Source organism: Lolium rigidum, chromosome 1 (assembly GCF_022539505.1).
Source record: "Lolium rigidum isolate FL_2022 chromosome 1, APGP_CSIRO_Lrig_0.1, whole genome shotgun sequence".
In the NCBI taxonomy this organism is placed as follows: domain Eukaryota; kingdom Viridiplantae; phylum Streptophyta; class Magnoliopsida; order Poales; family Poaceae; genus Lolium; species Lolium rigidum.
The window spans coordinates 269,050,248-269,067,971 of NC_061508.1; the positions used below are offsets into that span (position 1 = coordinate 269,050,248).

The 17,724-nt window shown below is 50.1% G+C and overlaps 2 protein-coding genes across 2 annotated transcripts; one reads left to right on the forward strand and one right to left on the reverse strand.

Moving 5' to 3' along the window:
- Window positions 1-4,922: 4,922 nt before the first annotated feature.
- Window positions 4,923-6,643, forward strand: LOC124658757 (cytochrome P450 711A1-like). Its single transcript, XM_047196818.1, has 2 exons — window positions 4,923-5,131; window positions 5,242-6,643. Exons 1-2 carry the CDS (start codon window positions 4,923-4,925, stop codon window positions 6,641-6,643), a joined length of 1,611 nt encoding a protein of 536 aa, XP_047052774.1.
- Window positions 6,644-7,595: 952 nt separating this feature from the next.
- Window positions 7,596-11,848, reverse strand: LOC124658773 (putative pentatricopeptide repeat-containing protein At2g02150). The gene is made up of 4 exons (XM_047196819.1): window positions 9,742-11,848; window positions 9,442-9,651; window positions 8,012-8,665; window positions 7,596-7,840 (listed from the first exon to the last, which is right to left on the reverse strand). The coding sequence occupies exon 1, from the start codon at window positions 11,846-11,848 to the stop codon at window positions 9,767-9,769; it is 2,082 nt and encodes a 693-aa protein (XP_047052775.1). The 3' UTR covers window positions 7,596-7,840; window positions 8,012-8,665; window positions 9,442-9,651; window positions 9,742-9,766.
- Window positions 11,849-17,724: the final 5,876 nt, after the last annotated feature.

Sequence of the window (17,724 nt, forward strand, 5' to 3'; positions counted from 1 at the left end):
GGCGAGTGTGGTGTTCGTTCGTTAGGTCGTTCGTTCGTTCTGGCTGAAGATTTGGCGGGAGTGGAGTGTGGGGTTGAAGTATTTATAAGTGGGGACAGAACATTCTGGAAAGTACTAGCACAAAGGGAGGGTGTACCTGTGTGTTAATGGCAGATATTTTCCTTGGAAGTTTCTCACGATTGCTAGAGCTCACTCGCGATTGGCCTTTTTCGAGCGGTCCCGGCGTGATTTGATGGTTTATGTGGCTGCGAGCGACTGCCCGGAAGAATCGGCCATATTCCGAGCTTGGGCTGGCCACAGTATGGTTCCAGCCCAGTACAACCTGCTGGTATCTTCTAAAAATAAAAATGGAAAAAAGAACTGTAGGTAAGTAGGTTCTACAATATTTGTCATCGGAAACTAAGTGTTCCTCGGCCTACAATAGGCCTTTTTTTCGATAAAAATTAAAATAGCATTTTAAAGTTTCACAAAAATGTCTGAAAAAGAATTCTAGATATTGATAATGATGTATTCTACAAAGGTGCAAAATCTCAATTTTTTGCAGGCATCAAAACTTGCATTGTCCACTACTTTAGATTTCCACTTTTGTTAGCACACATAAAGTATAAAGTATATAGAGTTGAAATTTTGCACTTTTAAGTCTGTTATAGAAATACATCATTGCCTAGATCTATGCTTTTTAGATTTTTTTTGATACTTTTAAATAGCAATTTCGAAAAATGACCCCACGTCGCTCTGCATAGGGTGGATCGGGGAACCCTAGCCACCGCCGTCTCCGGGGCTACCCTTAGCTTGGCCCCTCTTCGTCGCCGCAGTGCCGATGGGCGCCCTCGCCGCCAAAGGTGTCGGGGCGGGATCTCTCCATGGACGTGGGCGGGGACGCGCGGCGTTGGCGTCGACTGGGAATGACGTGCTAGGTGGCGGCGCGAGGCGCGTGCAACGCAGCTGCGTCGAGGTGCACCGGGGCGGCGGCCCCAGGGCAAGGTCGCTATGGACCTCGTGTTGTGGCTGTGGGAAGCAGGGGCGGCAACACCGGGGCGTGGCGGCATGTTGCGGTCCTGGATGCGGTTCAGATCTTTGTCGCGCTGGTGGTTTGTCAGGTGCCCTCCGGAGTGATGTGGTTGGCCATGGCAGGTTCGACTTCGACGGCGGTGCTGGTGGTTGGCGACGGTGGAGTGCGACCTCAATGTGCACAACTCTGGTTGTATGATGTGTGCTCCAAATCTGCAAGTCTTTTCCGTGGACATGGAGATGAGCCAGGCGAAAACCTATCATCGACATTGGGTTGGTGCCGGCAATGGCAACGCCTTTTGGCATCGTCTCCTTCTTGAAGGCGTCATCGAAGATCTCATCTTCCTCTCGACGTGATTATCTTTGGCTCTTCGGGTCAAAACCAAAACTCTAGTTGTGTAGAGTGAGCGATGGTTGCGTCTTCGCCGCTTCCCTCTTGGGGGTGTTGTCTTTAAGAGCTAGTTTGTGGTCATTTCATTATGCTCCTCATGAGTCATGGCTAGTGGATGTCGGGGCAGCAACCTCGAGAGGTTGCATTTGTGCATCGAGGAGACGGCCTCGGGAACCATTGCGGGTGGTGGCCCTATGAGGTAGCGATGCGGATCGTCATGACTTGGGTGGCAATGATGTGTCTCTAGTGCAACAGTATGGTCGGCTTGGTCGACACGTCCTAGAGAGGGCGGTCAGACTTTTATGCAGGGGCGGTGGCCCGGGATGAGTTTGTGTGATGGTCGTGGTCTACGGCCGACTGCCCTGTGTAGCTTGGGCTACGGGTTGTTGGTTCATGCGGCATTGCAGCTCGAGAGCGAGCGACGGTATGTCGAGGCGATGGCTTCAGAAGGTGGTTTTGTTGGTTGACCGCGCCGGGTGACATGGGTATGCCATATCGGGTATTTAATGTTCCATCCCTGGTGCGAATCCGGGAAGGAATAGGCGAAGCCCATTAAGAATATTACATGAGTCGAAGCCCAATGACTATGTAAAATAGGTAGGTTGGGCCCATATCGGGTAAACCAACATAAGCAATGTAACCAACCCGAAGGTGGACTCTGAGACCTAGACCACTATATAAAGGCTAGGAGGAGCCATCGAGGGGGGGTCTAGATTCACAACCTGCGACACCCTTGTAACTGTAGTTTTTTTTAATAATACAATCTCAGCGACTTTCGTCTTTGATTTTACTTTCGTTGGCTGCCTAGTTTGGTTGACCGGCCTTTGAATTCACAAGCGCTTTCCTTCCTCAAAACCCAAGTCCATTATTATGGCATTGATAAGGTTACCCCTTCTCACAGGGCATGGCGGAGCAGCGGAATGTCGGGACGGCGGCCCCGAGTGTTCGTCAACTCTGAGGGTGCTCGACCTTGTGTCATGTGGGTGATAAGGTGAGTCTCAATCGTTGGTCATTGATGTGTTGGGCACCACTTTTGGCGCATGGTCTTGTGAATGCAAGATTATTCACCTTTGTGGGATCGTCTCGGGTATGCTCCTCTCATAGCAGACGTAGCTTCTTCTCGTCGACATTGGCAGCTAGTTTGGTAGAGCAGGTGACCGTTGGTTGTGTTCGTGTGGTTGACGTCCTTTTGTGGTCTCCGATGCGTCGTTGGCGTGGGTGGACATAGCCCTGTTGTGTTGTTGGGTGGGCTTAGCCCTATTTTTACCGGTTTTTGCCCTGTTTATGTCTAAAAAGTTGAGAAACTGTCTTCTTAATGAATTAATTAATGAGTAGATAAGGCAAAGCTTTTGCCTTCATTAAAAAATAATACCAATTTCAATTCTTTTATAAAACAAGCTGCATGTAGCTCGGTGTACAAAATGTCACACTCTATTTGTCTATTTCAATTTCCTGAAATCAACTTTCTATTATCTTTTGTATATTTCTTTTGATCATTGGACTCAAATATAAATGGTAGGTAATGTCTGACATGGCACCCTCAAAAAAGGAGAGTAAACTTTGAATTTTGAACGGTTGACTTATCCATAATTTGATTTCTTTGTAAGGCGTGAATCGTTTTCATTCGATCGAAAACAAAAAAAATTGAGTTGATTAAGAACTGACTTCGTTCTCACTCAGATATAATGTTATAACATCTCAGTTGCAACTTATATTGTAACTCATGATCAGCACAAATCACAAAGGAGATATAACGATTCCGAGCATTTTTCTGAGTTGCATCTCCATTTGCAACTATTTTTTTTATATTGTAACTGGAAATAAAAGAACTCAGTCAACACCTGACTATGAATCACGATGCAACGGAACTCCGTAGGAATTGACTGAGTACAACCGTTTTTATAACCGGAAAAACAACTACTCCCCGCCCCCCGATGCGTTGAGAACTATACAAAAAAGCATAGTTGCGATGATTCTTCCCTTGACTCGTGAGATTCATCTCCAGCGGCGCGACGCATTTCGGACACCCAAAAATGGTCGGCAGCGTCCGTCTGCGTCGCCCAGCGGACATATTTTGACCGCGCGTCCGTTTGCGTCTGGGTGTGCTCCCACCGGGCGACCCATTTTTGAATTGCAACATAGTTTGATCTTCATACAATTCCTTTGGTTTTCTACCACGAGCGATTGATTCATATGAAAACCAAACATAGAAAGTACATAAAAACTATAGAAGACCTAGACTACTTGGTTCCTGACGGGCCGGCACCATCGTTGCGTCGCTCCGTGGCCTGCTTCTCCGCCGCCTCCCGCGCGGCCGCTATGGCTCGGTGCGCCGCCGCGTCCTCTTGCAGTGCCTGCTCCAGCCTCGCGTTGGCGGCCTCGTCCTTGAGCGTCTCGAAAGACGCGACGAGGGCCCGCTGCTCCGCCGCCTTCTCCTCCGGCGTCGGCGTATCAGGGTCATCGGATGACCATGAAATCTCCAAGTCAGAGTCCTCGGCTGCAGCGGCGGCCGCCAGCCTGCGCTGTTCCAGCTCGGCGTCGACGGCCGCATGGGCCGCCCGCTCCTCCTCTCGCTTCCTTCTCCGCTTCGGCCCGTGTCCGCGGCGTTCCTGACCGGGTGGAGGAGGTCGGTGCTGTCGTCGGAGTCGAACCCGTCGTCGGAGCTCGAGGCCGGGGGAGGTGGAGTGGGAGGTGAAGGTGGAGGTGGAGGCGCGTTAGCCTGGCCGCGCCCGGCGCTGCTCATGGTGGATCTACTGAGTGGCGCTACGGCAGCGGCGGCTAGGGTTTAGTGCGGAGGAGATGAGATGCTGGCCCCCCTGTTTATATAGGTCGGAGGCACGGCGACGGCCGCGCCACGCGGGGCATCGCCATTACTATGCGCGGCACGCGAGGCAGCCGCAGACTGCCGAAGCGACGCCTCGCTCGTCGATGCGGCGGAGAAGACGCATCGACGCTGCGTCTGCTAGCTGCCCACGTCTACTAGCTGCGCACGCTCGCGGAAGCCGAGGCACGCCATTAACGCGGCCCTGCCAGGCGGTTGTGCCGCTGCCAGGCGGGCCCGTGCCAGGACCAAGCGGTCACTTTGCGCGTCCGCGCAGCATCCGCCGAGACGCAAACCTGGCGCATATTTGGGCCAGGTTTGCGTCTCTGCGGACGGCCCGGTCACTTTGCGTCGCGCCGCTGGAGGTGGTGCACGACGCATTTTCGGTCACGGCGGACACAAACGGTCGCTCAGCGTCCGTTTGCGTCGCGCCGCTGGAGATGCCCTTATGCAAGAATATTCACCCTCTCCTAGTGTCCTACACTACACTGATCCCCACTTGGAGGAACACGAAGGTGCACGCGCAACAGTGGCCGTTCCACCCATCAACAGGTTCCCCCATCCCATCTCTTTTGCCTCCGACCTCACGCAGCACCATGGACGGCTGCAAGCAAACCTCCGCAACATTCTTTACCTGTACAAGCTAGAGCACACAAGCACCCAGCAGTCAGTAGTGAGGCTAAGCTGAGACTGAGATCAATGGAAGAAGCAGGGGCATGGCTGCCATGCATCGCCACGCTGGCGTCCTGCCTCCTCGGCTTCGCGCTCTACATCTACGCGCCCTACTGGGGAGTCCGGGGCGTGCCGGGGCCTCCCACGCTGCCGATCGTCGGCCACCTGCCGCTGCTCGCCCGCCATGGCCCCGACGTCTTCGCTGCCCTCGCCAAGAAATACGGCCCCATCTTCAGGTCAGTTACCCAGGATCTCTCGTTGTGCTCCTTGCCCAGTGCTTGATCTTGCAGATTCTCGGTGCATTTTGGACTTTGTTTTGATGTGTGCGTGCTGCTTGGTTAATCAGGTTCCATCTTGGACGGCAGCCTCTGGTGATCGTGGCCGACCCGGAGCTGTGCAAGGAGGTCGGCGTCAGGCAGTTCAAGAGCATCCCCAACCGGAGCCTGCCGTCGCCGATAGCCGGCTCCGCGCTCCACCAGAAAGGCCTCTTCTTCACCAGGGACGCGCGGTGGTCGGCGATGAGGAACACCATCATCTCGCTCTACCAGCCGTCGCACCTCGCGGGCCTCGTCCCCACCATGCAGCGCTGCGTCGAGCGCGCCGCCGACACCATACAGTTCGCCGCGGGGGAGCACGACGACGGCGACTTGGACTTCTCGGACCTCGCCCTCAAGCTGGCCACCGACGTCATCGGGCAGGCGGCGTTCGGCGTCGACTTCGCGCTCTCCGCGCCGCAGAGCGACGGCGGCGGCGAGGCGGCGGAGTTCGTGGCGGAGCACGTGCACTCGACCACCTCGCTCAAGATGGACCTGTCGGGGTCGCTCTCCATCGTGCTCGGCCTCGTCGCGCCGGCGCTGCAGGCGCCCGCGCGGTGGCTGCTGCGGCGGGTCCCCGGGACGGCGGACCGGAGGATCGCGCGCACCAACGAGCGGCTGCGCGCGAGGGTGGAGGAGATCGTGGCGAGCCGGGAGCGCGACGGGGGCAGGAGGCGGGAGCGGAGGGACTTCCTGTCGGCGCTGCTCAACGCCCGGGACGGCGGGGAGAAGATGAGGGAGCTGCTCACGCCGGAGTACGTGGGCGCGCTCACCTACGAGCACCTCCTCGCCGGCTCGGCCACCACCGCCTTCACGCTCGCCTCCGCCGTGTACCTCGTCGCCGGCCACCCGGAGGTCGAGGCCAAGCTGCTCGCCGAGGTCGACCGCTCCGTTCCTGCAGGCGCCGCCCCGACCGCCGACGAGCTCCAGAGCAGCTTCCCCTACCTCGACCAGGTCGTGAAGGAGGCGATGAGGTTCTACACGGTCTCGCCGCTGATCGCGAGGGAGACGTCGCGGCGAGTGGAGGTCGGGGGCTACGCGCTGCCGGAGGGCACGTGGGTGTGGCTCGCGCCGGGGGTGATGGCGATGGACGCGGCGCAGTTCCCGGACCCCGGCGAGTTCCGGCCGGAGCGGTTCGATGCCGGGTGCGAGGAGGAGCGGCGGCGCCACCCGTACGCGCAGGTGCCGTTCGGGCTGGGCCCGAGGGCGTGCGTGGGGCAGCGGTTCGCGCTGCAGGAGGTGAAGCTGGCCATGGTGCACCTCTACCGCCGCTACGTGTTCCGCCGGTCGCCGCGGATGGAGTCGCCGCCGGAGCTCCAGTTCGGGATCGTGCTCAGCTTCAAGCACGGCGTCTGGCTCAGGGCCATCGAGAGGTGCAAGCGCCACCTAGGCTTGGACAGTGACATGGATGATAGTCTTCAGCTAGTCGAATGAGATTCGAATGACATGGCACATTGTTTCGCCCAGAATCAGTAGCTCCTAGTAGTTCAGGCTCCAGCAAAAACTCGATCAGAATTCTCTCAAACATATTTGTAGCTCCTGTGTCCTTCCAGTCTTCCACTGGGAAGCCACAAACTCCCTCAGAATTCTCTTTATTAGACGAAGTTATTCAGAATTATTATCAGGGGTATAGCAGCAGTAAATTGCTGAGTTAGGCAGTCAAGTCAGAGGCCTGCAATCAACATAAGGTTATTGAAAGCTAGGAAAGGCTACTGCCAGCAAGAAACTATGAATACTTCGACAAGTTTGTTACTCAGAAGTCTAGAACATATAATTACTTTATATCGTGGGCAACAGTGCCCCAGCTTGTTCTGCCAGCCAACAGCTAACCAGCTTGTTGCTCGAAACATGAACTAAATAAAAACTAATTCCTGGGCGGCACTCAGGATTGGAACCAAAGTTGCATAAGTTTTCAATCTTATTGCAATATGATTTACTTGAAAAATTATAACAGAGCTATACAGCCATAGAGAGAACACGCTCCACAAATAACATCAGTGTTTCGATATTCATGTCATCCGCCACAAAGTAAAGAAAGAAGCCTTAGAGGCAATGTATCTGCAACGTGACAAATGGATCATGTATATTCCAAGTAAATTGCCAAAGAGCCCAGATTTGGAAGCTTCAGGAATCAGTGTTATGTTCCAAGTAAACAATCCAATGTTTAATGTTATGGTACTGGATTGTGCATATATATCATGAATGAGCCAATAAATTAGCAATCACACTATTGCAATACTCAAACTGCAACATCACTTGGGAAGAATAATCAATAGATAAATACCACCGTTTGGTAGAAAAAAAAATAGACCTATCTGTTCTAATCTTTGTTTAGGTGCTCCATATAGAGTTTATGACCAGTTATTCAAAATATCCAATTGACTTAAGAGCCCGAGACGAGATGGTGGACTAGGAAAAAGAACAGTTCAAGCATACTCTGCAGCCTCCAGGACTCAAGTCATGTCTCCACCAAACTAACGATTGCTACCAGGGCCAGAAAATGCCCGACCATCTTATTCTTCACAAAACCAACGGTATCACTATCAACTCCAGCTCTTTGATCACTATCGCCAAAATATTTCCTAGCATTTTCACTGCAAGCAGCACCTTTTTGCATAACTGAACAGTAACCTGGGCAAGCAGAAGATTGCATCGGTAAGATGTACAGTGGATCAGAACATAAAACATCATCTCAACTCAATTCATTACAACCTAGAAAACAGGGGACCAATAGAAACTCAAGAGAGCTGCTATAGACAGCAAAAATTGGACACATTCAACTTTCTCTGGTAGATTTCTCACCTGATGCTTGGCAGGAAGGAAAGGCTGGTCCGATTGAACAGGCCATCGATGCCCAAGATCAAGATGAACATGTTAGTGCAGCCCTCAGATGTTGCTCAGTAGATGTATGTTGGCATAGCTTGCAAACACGACACTCATTCTCCTCTATGTTGATCAGTGCATCCCTGACACTTACTGAACTTTGAAGAATGGTAGTAGGTACAACCGTACAAGTGCCAAATCTTAGTTTTCAGAACAGTGTTATGATCTGCGATGTTTCACCTGTGCTGTATTAACACCAGAAACAAGTGGATGTGAATCATACTGCCATACATCAAAATCAGTCTCTGGCAAATCTTACTAGAGTCGACTGTGTTTCAGCATAGATCATGAGGAAAACCTTGTCGCCTCATGAATGTAAGCACATGATGCTTGGAGCACAAACATGATTTGACTACTGTGTCATAGGAGCCACTGGCTGACAGGACGGCATCAGATTGTGACACTGTGTGCTCGCATAATATTCAACAGGTCAATGTCCAGAAGAATACAATGGTGTCTTCACATCTTTGTCCATTTGTTCAACTAGTAGTAGTAGATCCCACAGCTAAAAAGAACATATGGTATCTGTTGTTTCAGAATAATAACAACGAGCTCTTCATGACCACACGAAACCTAAATCAGCAACAAAACAGTTATGCCAGTATCATAGATTTCTTGATTAAAAAGGACCTTACTATTAGTGGTTTTCAATAAGAGAAAGATGAAGATGCTATATTCAGATAACAGCTTAGAGTGTGCCCGATTTTTTCAGTAAACAGTGAAATCATTGATGTGTTTTCAGTAAGATGAAATATTGCAAATCAATGGATGCTGACACATTAGCACTATACTGTTACACACGTACTAGTCTCTAGAAGAATTAGACATGAAGGTAACAATATGATAGAATAAATTTGCAAGAATATGCATTAGAGATGTGCAAGAGAAAAATCCGACCGGAGGTAAGAGTGGTTTTTGCTGGCTAGTTCAGTCACTATTACTAGCATAAGAAAGAGATATAGCTATGTATTATAATGCCAATAAAGAACCAAATGTTTCACTGTCATAGCAAACATATCAAACTACTAAACAAGCAAAAATTAATGATTAATAAGATATAAATAATTAAATCAATCAAGACGAAGTGCATGCAAAAATTTACTTGCTTAACACTCACAGATCTATTGGCATCAACATTAGGAAGCATGGCAGATGGTGTGTGTACCTATATAAATATATTAATAAATACAGCTAAGCAAATATAGGGAAACAACATTATTGTCATTTCTAGATGTATGGGAGGCTAAGGAAAAATACATAAAACCAGTACACATGTGTGTTCACATAATATATTAATAAATACAGCTAAGCAAATATAGGGAAACAACATTATTGTCATAATATGTTACCTATGGAGAATTTCAAAACTTGGAGCTCCTTCTCACTCTCCCAACTTAATAGAGAAGCAGATCCCCTTTTGCGTCTGATGGGGCCTGTCAGCAGATAATCAGAAGTTTTTGCCTGCCTTCTCAGAATTGCCATCAAACAAAGTTTCTTCACTGATTTGAGCATCAAGATACCAGGAGAAGTGCATTAAATCAGTGGCTTTTGCTGCTATGCTGTATAGAAAGTAAGAAGTTAATAATGTACTAATAGTAAATACTATAGGTGATAATGCTTTGTTACTTATTTATTGATTTTACGCCTACCTGTTTACAAGCAGATATCTCGAGTTTATCCATCAGAACCAGAAGCAGTATCACCATTTGTACAAGAGGGTAAAACACTTTCCATTTCATTCTGAAGACTAGTGGCCTCCTCAATGTTCCCCAATTTCTGGTATTTGTTTATCAGACAGTTGTAAATTACTGCATCAGGAGTAATACCATTTCCAATCATTTCTGAAAGAACTTCTCTAGCTTCTGGCATCATATTTAAATTACAAAAACCCCATACAAAACAAGTGTACCCATAGAGATCAAGTTGCAATCCACTGTTTATCATCTTGGCCTTGACTGCAAAGGCATCCTGGAGATTTCCCTGCTTCAGGTACCCATCCATAAGAGATGTATACACAACTTTGTCCAGAGACAACCCCTTGTCAACCATTTCATCCAACAGTTGCACAGCCTTGGTCAAGCACCCATTCTTGCACAAACCATCAATTACAGCGGTGTAAGTCCGTACATTAGGTTGTAACCCTAAGTCTCCCATTCTGTTAAAATGTGAGAGTGCCTCATCAACTGATCCTGCTTTGCACAAACCATCAACCAATGCACAATAAGTCACAACATTAGGATGGAACCCGGAATCCAGGATCTTGTGGAACAGGTCAATGGCCTCTGAGTCTTTTCCTGCTTTAAAACAAGCATCCATTATATTCGTATAGATGATATTATTGGGTTTCAGACCACAATCATCCATTTTACTTAACAAACTCTTAGCCTCATCCACCTTCTGAAGATTACAGAGTCCCCAAATGAGGGTACCATAAAGCGAAACGTCAAGCTCCAACCCTTTATCCTTCATCTCATTCAATAAACCCAAAGCTCTCTCACTATTTTTATTCGCAAAATGCCCATGAATCAGCGTAGTGTACACCAGCTCGTTGGCTTTGACGCCAGCTCTCTCCATCAGCCCAAAAACATCTTCCGCTTCCACAACCTTGCCCTCTTTGCAAAGGGCGTCAACTAGCACAGTATACGTGACCACATTCAGCGGGACACCCTGCTTCACCATTTCATCAAGCAAAACAAGGGCATCGTCAAGCCTACCCGCCTTACAGGTCCCATCAACCAAACATGTATAGGTGACCTCATTCGGCGCCATGCCCCTCATCCTCATCTGCGCAAACAGCTTCATGGCCTCTCGTACCATCCCCTCCTTGCAAAACGCATCCACAAAGGTGCTAAGTGTCACTACGTTCGCCGCCACTCCCTCCCTCTTCATCTCAGCAAAGTAGCCGTACGCCCTCTTCATCCTCCCAAACTTGCAAAAGCAGTTGACTAATGCATTGTATGTCACAACATCCGGCCTGCATCCGCGCCCCCTCATCTCCCCGATGAGCTGCTCCACCTCCTCCAACTCCCCGCACTTGCCATGCCCATCGATCAGAGAGTTGTAGGTGACAACATCTGGTGAGCAGCCTATTGCCTTCATCCTCGAGAACAGTGCTCTTGCCTCCACGAGATCCCCCTCCTTGCACAGGAAATCGATGACGATGTTGAAGGTGAACACGTTGGGCAGGGGCACCTGCTCGAACAGCTGGCGGACGAGCCCACCGCGGCGCTCCCGGGCTAGGCGGAGGAGGATGTGGTTGCAGGTGCGGGTGTTTGGGGGCACGCGCAGCTCGCGCGCGCGGGCGAGGGCGAGCACGGCGTCCTCGAGGAGGCCGCGGTCGGCGAGGAGGGAGAGGAGGGTGTCGACGACGGAGGGCAGCGCGCTGCGGCGGGGACCCAGCGCCAGAGCCGCGCGGTGGAGGAGATCGACGAGGGGGGCGGCGAGGTGGGGCCGGTGGCCGGGGGCGAGGAGGCGGGAGAGGAGGCTGCGGGAGTGGGGGAAGAGGCGGGCGCGGGCGAGGAGGTGGGCCGCGAGGCAGAGGTGGGCGGAGGAGGGGAGGCGGTGGGAGAGGAGGACGTTGGCGGGGACGGCCTGGAGCGGGTTGGGTTGGCGGCGGCGGTCGGAGGTGGCGGCGGCGGCGGCGGTGTTGGTGGGGAGGGTGGAGATGGCGGTGGCGGCGATGGAGAAGGGGAGGAAGCTAGGTTTCCGGCGAGAGTGGATGAAGAGGAAATGGCGGCGCAGGGGGAGGGGTAGCATCGTTTGACCGCCTCCGGCGGCGGCGAGGCAGAGAGAATCAGGCCATGGAGGGGAGAGGGGCCAGGGGAGGTGTCGTGGTAGGGTTTAGTGAGGTTTTGACTGTTTTTCTTGCTTCCGTCTTTGAGTTTTCGCTGGTTATGCTGGATTTCGTCAGTTCAGATCAAATTCAAATAAGAGATGGGACGAACTAGCCACTAAAACTGGATACAGCACTATTTCCGCATGTATTTGGATCGGAAGCAACTGGGCTTAATCTTGTTTGACTAATTTTTAGAATCGCAAATTATGACTATTAGGGAGTCGTGGCTTCAACAAGTTTAATGAATTGTGAACTAGAGGTTTTTTCTCGATTTCATGTCGGTGTGTTCCATATACTATGTATTTTGTAAGACTAGTTAAATGCCCGTACATTGCTACGGGATAGAAAAATTCGGACTGGGCTCGGGCTTGGGCTTAACTTTTGAGCCTGAACATCAGGCCAGGCCGGGCTCGGGCTTGCAGTTTTTTGCGATTTTAGTAAGATTTAGGGCGGGCTTGTCGGGTCGGGCCAGGCTTTTGCCAGTTCCGACCGGGTTCAGGCTCGATATATAGGCCCAACGATCGGGCCGAGCTGGATTCGGGCTTGACATTTTATGTTCGACCTTTTTCAGGTTTGGCCCGAAACTCGGCCCGGCCGAGTTTTGCAAAGGTGTACACTGGGTGAGCCGCTCACCTTGGACATCTTGTACAGCAAAGGTAGCCAAGCAGTAGCGAACTGGCTGGCCGCCGCTCACTTTTCGGACGTATGTGACGTCGGGCATCTTCAACAACCGGACGTGTTGGACCGTTTGTTTTGGGCCGTTTGGGTGGCCGTGCGGACACCCAGACAGTGGCCCGCATCCGCGTGTCCGTTTGGATCGCACACTGCGGTCAACGCGGCGACCCAAAAAGCTGCCACGTGGTTCGTCTTCCCTGGACGGCGCTGCGCCATGGTAGACCTCGACGGGACAGCAATGGCGGGCGGGAGAACGCGCGGGAAAGTTCCCGCGCGCGCGAAAAGGCCATGTGCGCGCGCTCGCGCCCAAATTTCCCGCCAAGGTCACCGGCTATAAAAGACGGCGCCGGCCTCGCATACCTCACACCCGCTCTGCCGTCCTCTCCCCCTCTACCTTCTTCGGTGCCCTCTCCTCCTCCATCGCCATGCCGCGCACCCTGCAGACCACGTTGGCCAAGCTCTCCCTCGCCGCCTGGGCTAGGTTCCCACGGACGGAGGAGGAGGAGCGGTAGGACGCGCGTTGGGTCACCGACGACGATGCGATCCGCGTCGCGGCCCAAGGGCGGCGAAGAAGGAAGAGGACGCTGAGCTGGTGGAGGCGGCCACGGACGGCTGGCACGAGGCCGCGGATGGCTGGTACGAGTCCATGGAGGAGGAGGCGAAGCCCGCCGCGGAGGAGGAGGCGAAGCCCGCCGCGGAGAAGGAGCCCGTCGACGCAGAGGACTACCTCCACGACCTCGAGATGGCGAAGATCAACGTCGCCATCGAAGAGCGTCTCGTCAACCTCACGCGCGTGATGAAGGAGCTGTAGGGATACGTTGCATAGAAAACAAAAAATTTCCTACCGCGAACACGCAATCCAAGCCAAGATGCAATCTAGAAGACGGTAGCAACGAGGGGATTATCGAGTCTCACCCTTGAAGAGATTCCAATGCCTACAAGATGAGGCTCTTGTTGCTGCGGTAGACGTTCACTTGCCGCTTGCAAAAGCGCGTAGAAGATCTTGATCACGGCGCCACGAACGGGCAGCACCTCCGTACTCGGTCACACGTTCGGTTGTTGATGAAGACGACGTCCACCTCCCCGTTCCAGCGAGCAGCGGAAGTAGTAGCTCCTCTTGAATCCGACAGCACGACGGCGTGGTGTCGGTGGCGGTGGAGAATCCCGGCGGAGCTTCGCTAAGCGTGCGGGGAAGAAGGAGGAGTGGGGCGGCTAGGGTTTGGGGAGAGGGGCGCCGGCCATCTAGGTGGTGCGGCCACCTTGTTGTGTTGGGGTGGCCGGCCCCTCCCCTTGGCCCCTCATTATATATGTGGAAGCCCCAAGTGTTGGACTACAAGTCTCCGAATAAGACCCGAACCCAAAACCTTCCATGTGATAGGGAAACCTACCCAAGGTGGGAATCCCACTTGGGGTGGGATTCCCCCTTCCATGTGGGGGGTGGCCGGCCCCCTTAGGGGAGTCAACTTGGGACTCCTCCCCCTTAGGGTTGGCCGGCCATGGGAGGTGGAGTCCCTCCGGGACTCCGCCTTCCTTAGTGGTTTCTTCCGGACTTTTCTAGAACCTTCTAGAACCTTCCATAGAACCTTACGGATCATTTTAAATCTTATAAAATGACTTCCTATATATGAATCTTATTCTCCGGACCATTCCGGAACTCCTCGTGATGTCCGGGATCTCATCCGGGACTCCAAACAAATATTCAAACTCCATTCCATATTCAAGTTCTACCATTTCAACATCCAACTTTAAGTGCGTCACCATACGGTTCGCGAACTATGCGGACATGGTTGAGTACTCACTCCGACCAATAACCAATAGCGGGATCTGGAGATCCATAATGGCTCCCACATATTCAACGATGACTTTAGTGATCGAATGAACCATTCACATACGATACCAATTCCCTTTGTCACGCGATATTTTACTTGTCCGAGGTTTGATCATCGGTATCACTCTATACCTTGTTCAACCTCGTCTCCTCGACAAGTACTCTTTACTCGTACCGTGGTATGTGGTCTCTTATGAACTTATTCATATGCTTGCAAGACATTAGACGACATTCCACCGAGAGGGCCCAGAGTATATCTATCCGTCATCGGGATGGACAAATCCCACTGTTGATCCATATGCCTCAACTCATACTTTCCGGATACTTAATCCCACCTTTATAACCACCCATTTACGCAGTGGCGTTTGATGTAATCAAAGTACCTTTCCGGTATAAGTGATTTACATGATCCCATGGTCATAAGGACTAGGTAACTATGTATCGAAAGCTTATAGCAAATAACTTAATGACGTGATCTTATGCTACGCTTAATTGGGTGTGTCCATTACATCATTCATATAATGATATAACCTTGGTATTAATAACATCCAATGTTCATGATTATGAAACTAATCATCTATTAATCAACAAGCTAGTTAAGAGGCATACTAGGGACTCTTTGTTGTTTACATATCACACATGTATCAATGTTTCGGTTAATACAATTATAGCATGGTATATAAACATTTATCATAAACATAAAGATATATAATAACCACTTTTATTATTGCCTCTTGGGCATATCTCCAACAGTCTCTCACTTGCACTAGAGTCAATAATCTAGATTACATTGTAAGGTACCTAACTCCCATGGCATTCTGGTGTTGGTCATGCTTTGCCTCAGGGAGAGCTTTAGTCAACGGATCTGCTACATTCAGATCAGTGTGTACTTTGCAAATCTTTACTTCTCCATCTTCGATGTACTCGCGAATCGAATGATAAGGCAGCTTGATATGCTTCAGCCTCTTATGTGACCTTGGTTCTTGTGCATTGGCGATGGCACCCATGTTGTCACGAGTAGATGACTAGTGGGTCCAATGCACTAGGAACCACACCGAGCTCTACAATGAACCTCTTCATCCATACCGCTTCGATGAAGCCTCCGAAGCCGCTATGTACTCCGATTCCGTTGAAGACTTCGCCACCGTGCACTCGCTTTGAGCTTGCCCAGCTACTCGCAGACACCATTCAATATAAACACGTACCCGTGACCGTGACTTAGAGTCATCGGGATCGGTGTTCCAACTTGCATCGGTGTAACTTGTTACAACGAGCTCTTGGTCACCTCCATAACAAAGAAACATATCCTTAGTTCTTTTCAAGTACTTCAGGATATTCTTGACCGCTGTCCGAGTGTTCCATTCCTCGGATCACTTTGATATCTCGCTGGTTAAACTAACAGCATGTGCTATATCCGGTCTAGTACATAGCATGGTATACATGATAGAGCCTACTCGCCGAAACATAGGGATCCGACTCATCCTTTCTCTTTCTTCGCCGTAGCCGGTCCTTGAGTCTTACTCAAGACCTTGCACTGGTAACATAGGTAAGAATCCTTTCTTACTTTCGTCCATTCTAAACTTCTTTAGAATCTTATCCAGGTATGTACTTTGTGATAGCCCTATTAGGCGTCTTGATCTATCTCTATAAATCTTGATGCCTAATATATACGATGCTTCACCAAGGTCTTTCATTGAAAAACTATTATTCAAATAACCTTTTACATCGCTTAATAGTTCTATATCATTCCCAATCGATAATATGTCATCTACATATAATATCGGGAATGCTACGGAGCTCCCACTCACTTTCTTGTAAATACGGAGCCTCTCCATGGCACCGTATAAACCCGAAGTCTTTGATCGCCTTATCAAAGCGTCGGTTCCAACTTCTCGATGCTTGCTTCGGTCCATAAATTGAACGCCGAAGTTTGCATACTTTGTCGACATTTTTAGGATCGACAAAACCTTTGGGTTGTACCATATACAACTCTTCCTCAATGTCTCCATTAAGGAACGCCGTTTTGACATCCATCTCGTCAAATCTCATAATCGAAAAATGCAGCTATTGCTAACAAAATCCTCACAGATTTTAGTTTCGCTACGGAGTGAGAAAGTCTCATCGTAGTCAACACCTTGAATTTGTCGGAAACCCTTTGCGACAAGTCGAGCTTTATAGACGAGTAATATTACCATCAGCATCTGTTTTTCTCTTGAAGATCCATTTATTTTCGACGAGCCTTGCGGCTATCGAGTAAGTCTACCAAAGTCCATACTTTGTTATCATACATGGATCCCATTTCGGATTTCATGGCTTCTTACCATTTGTTGGAATCTGGGCTCATCATTGCTTCTTCATACGTCGCAGGGTCCTCGTCATTGTTGTCCACAATCATGACATTTAGACAAGGATCATACCAATCAGGAGTGGCACGTTCCCTTGTCGATCTGCGAGGTTCGGTAGTTTCCTCGTTCGAAGTTTCATGATCATTATCATTAGCTTCCTCTGTTGCCGGTGCAGGCGGTACGGTACAACTTCCGGTCATTGCGCTACTCGATCAACGAGTATAGATTCATCAATCTCATCGAGTTCTACTTTTCTTCCAGTCACTTCTTTAGTGAGAAATTCTTTCTCAAGAAAGGTTCCGTTCTTAGCAACAAAGATTTTGCCTTCGGATCTGTGATAGAAAGTGTACCATGTAGTTTCCTCAGGGTATCCTATGAAGACACATTTCTCCGCTTTGGGTTCTAGCTTGTCCGGTTGTAACTTCTTTACATAGGCTTCGCAACCCCAAACTTTAAGGAACGACAGCTTAGGTTTCTTATTAAACCATAATTCATACGGTGTCGTTTCTACGGATTTTGATGGTGCTCTATTTAAAGTGAATGCGGTTGTCTCTAATGCATAACTCCAAAATGATAACGACAAATCAGTAAGAGACATCATAGAACGAACCATATCTAAGAGAGTTCGATTACGACGTTCGGACACACCGTTTCGTTGTGGTGTTCCCGGCGGTGTCAATTGTGAAAGTATTCCGCATTTCTTTAAATGCATGCCAAACTCATAACTCGGATATTCACCTCCACGATCGGATCGTAGAAATTTAATCTTCTTGTTACGTTGATTTTCTACTTCACTTTGGAATTCCTTAAACTTCTCGAAAGTTTCGGATTTATGTTTCATGAAATAGATATACCCATATCTACTCGGATCATCTGTGAAGGTTAGAACATAACGATAACCACCGCGCGATGCTACACTCATTGGTCCGCACACATCGGTATGTATGAT

Excerpts from the sequence above, each read along its gene's own strand:
- LOC124658757 (XM_047196818.1), top strand. The coding sequence starts at position 4,923 with ATGGAAGAAGCAGGGGCATGGCTGCCATGCATCGCCACGCTGGCGTCC. Across the intron at positions 5,132-5,241 it reads AAATACGGCCCCATCTTCAG|GTTCCATCTTGGACGGCAGC; the intron begins GTCAGTTACCCA and ends TTGGTTAATCAG.
- LOC124658773 (XM_047196819.1), bottom strand. The coding sequence starts at position 11,848 with ATGCTACCCCTCCCCCTGCGCCGCCATTTCCTCTTCATCCACTCTCGC.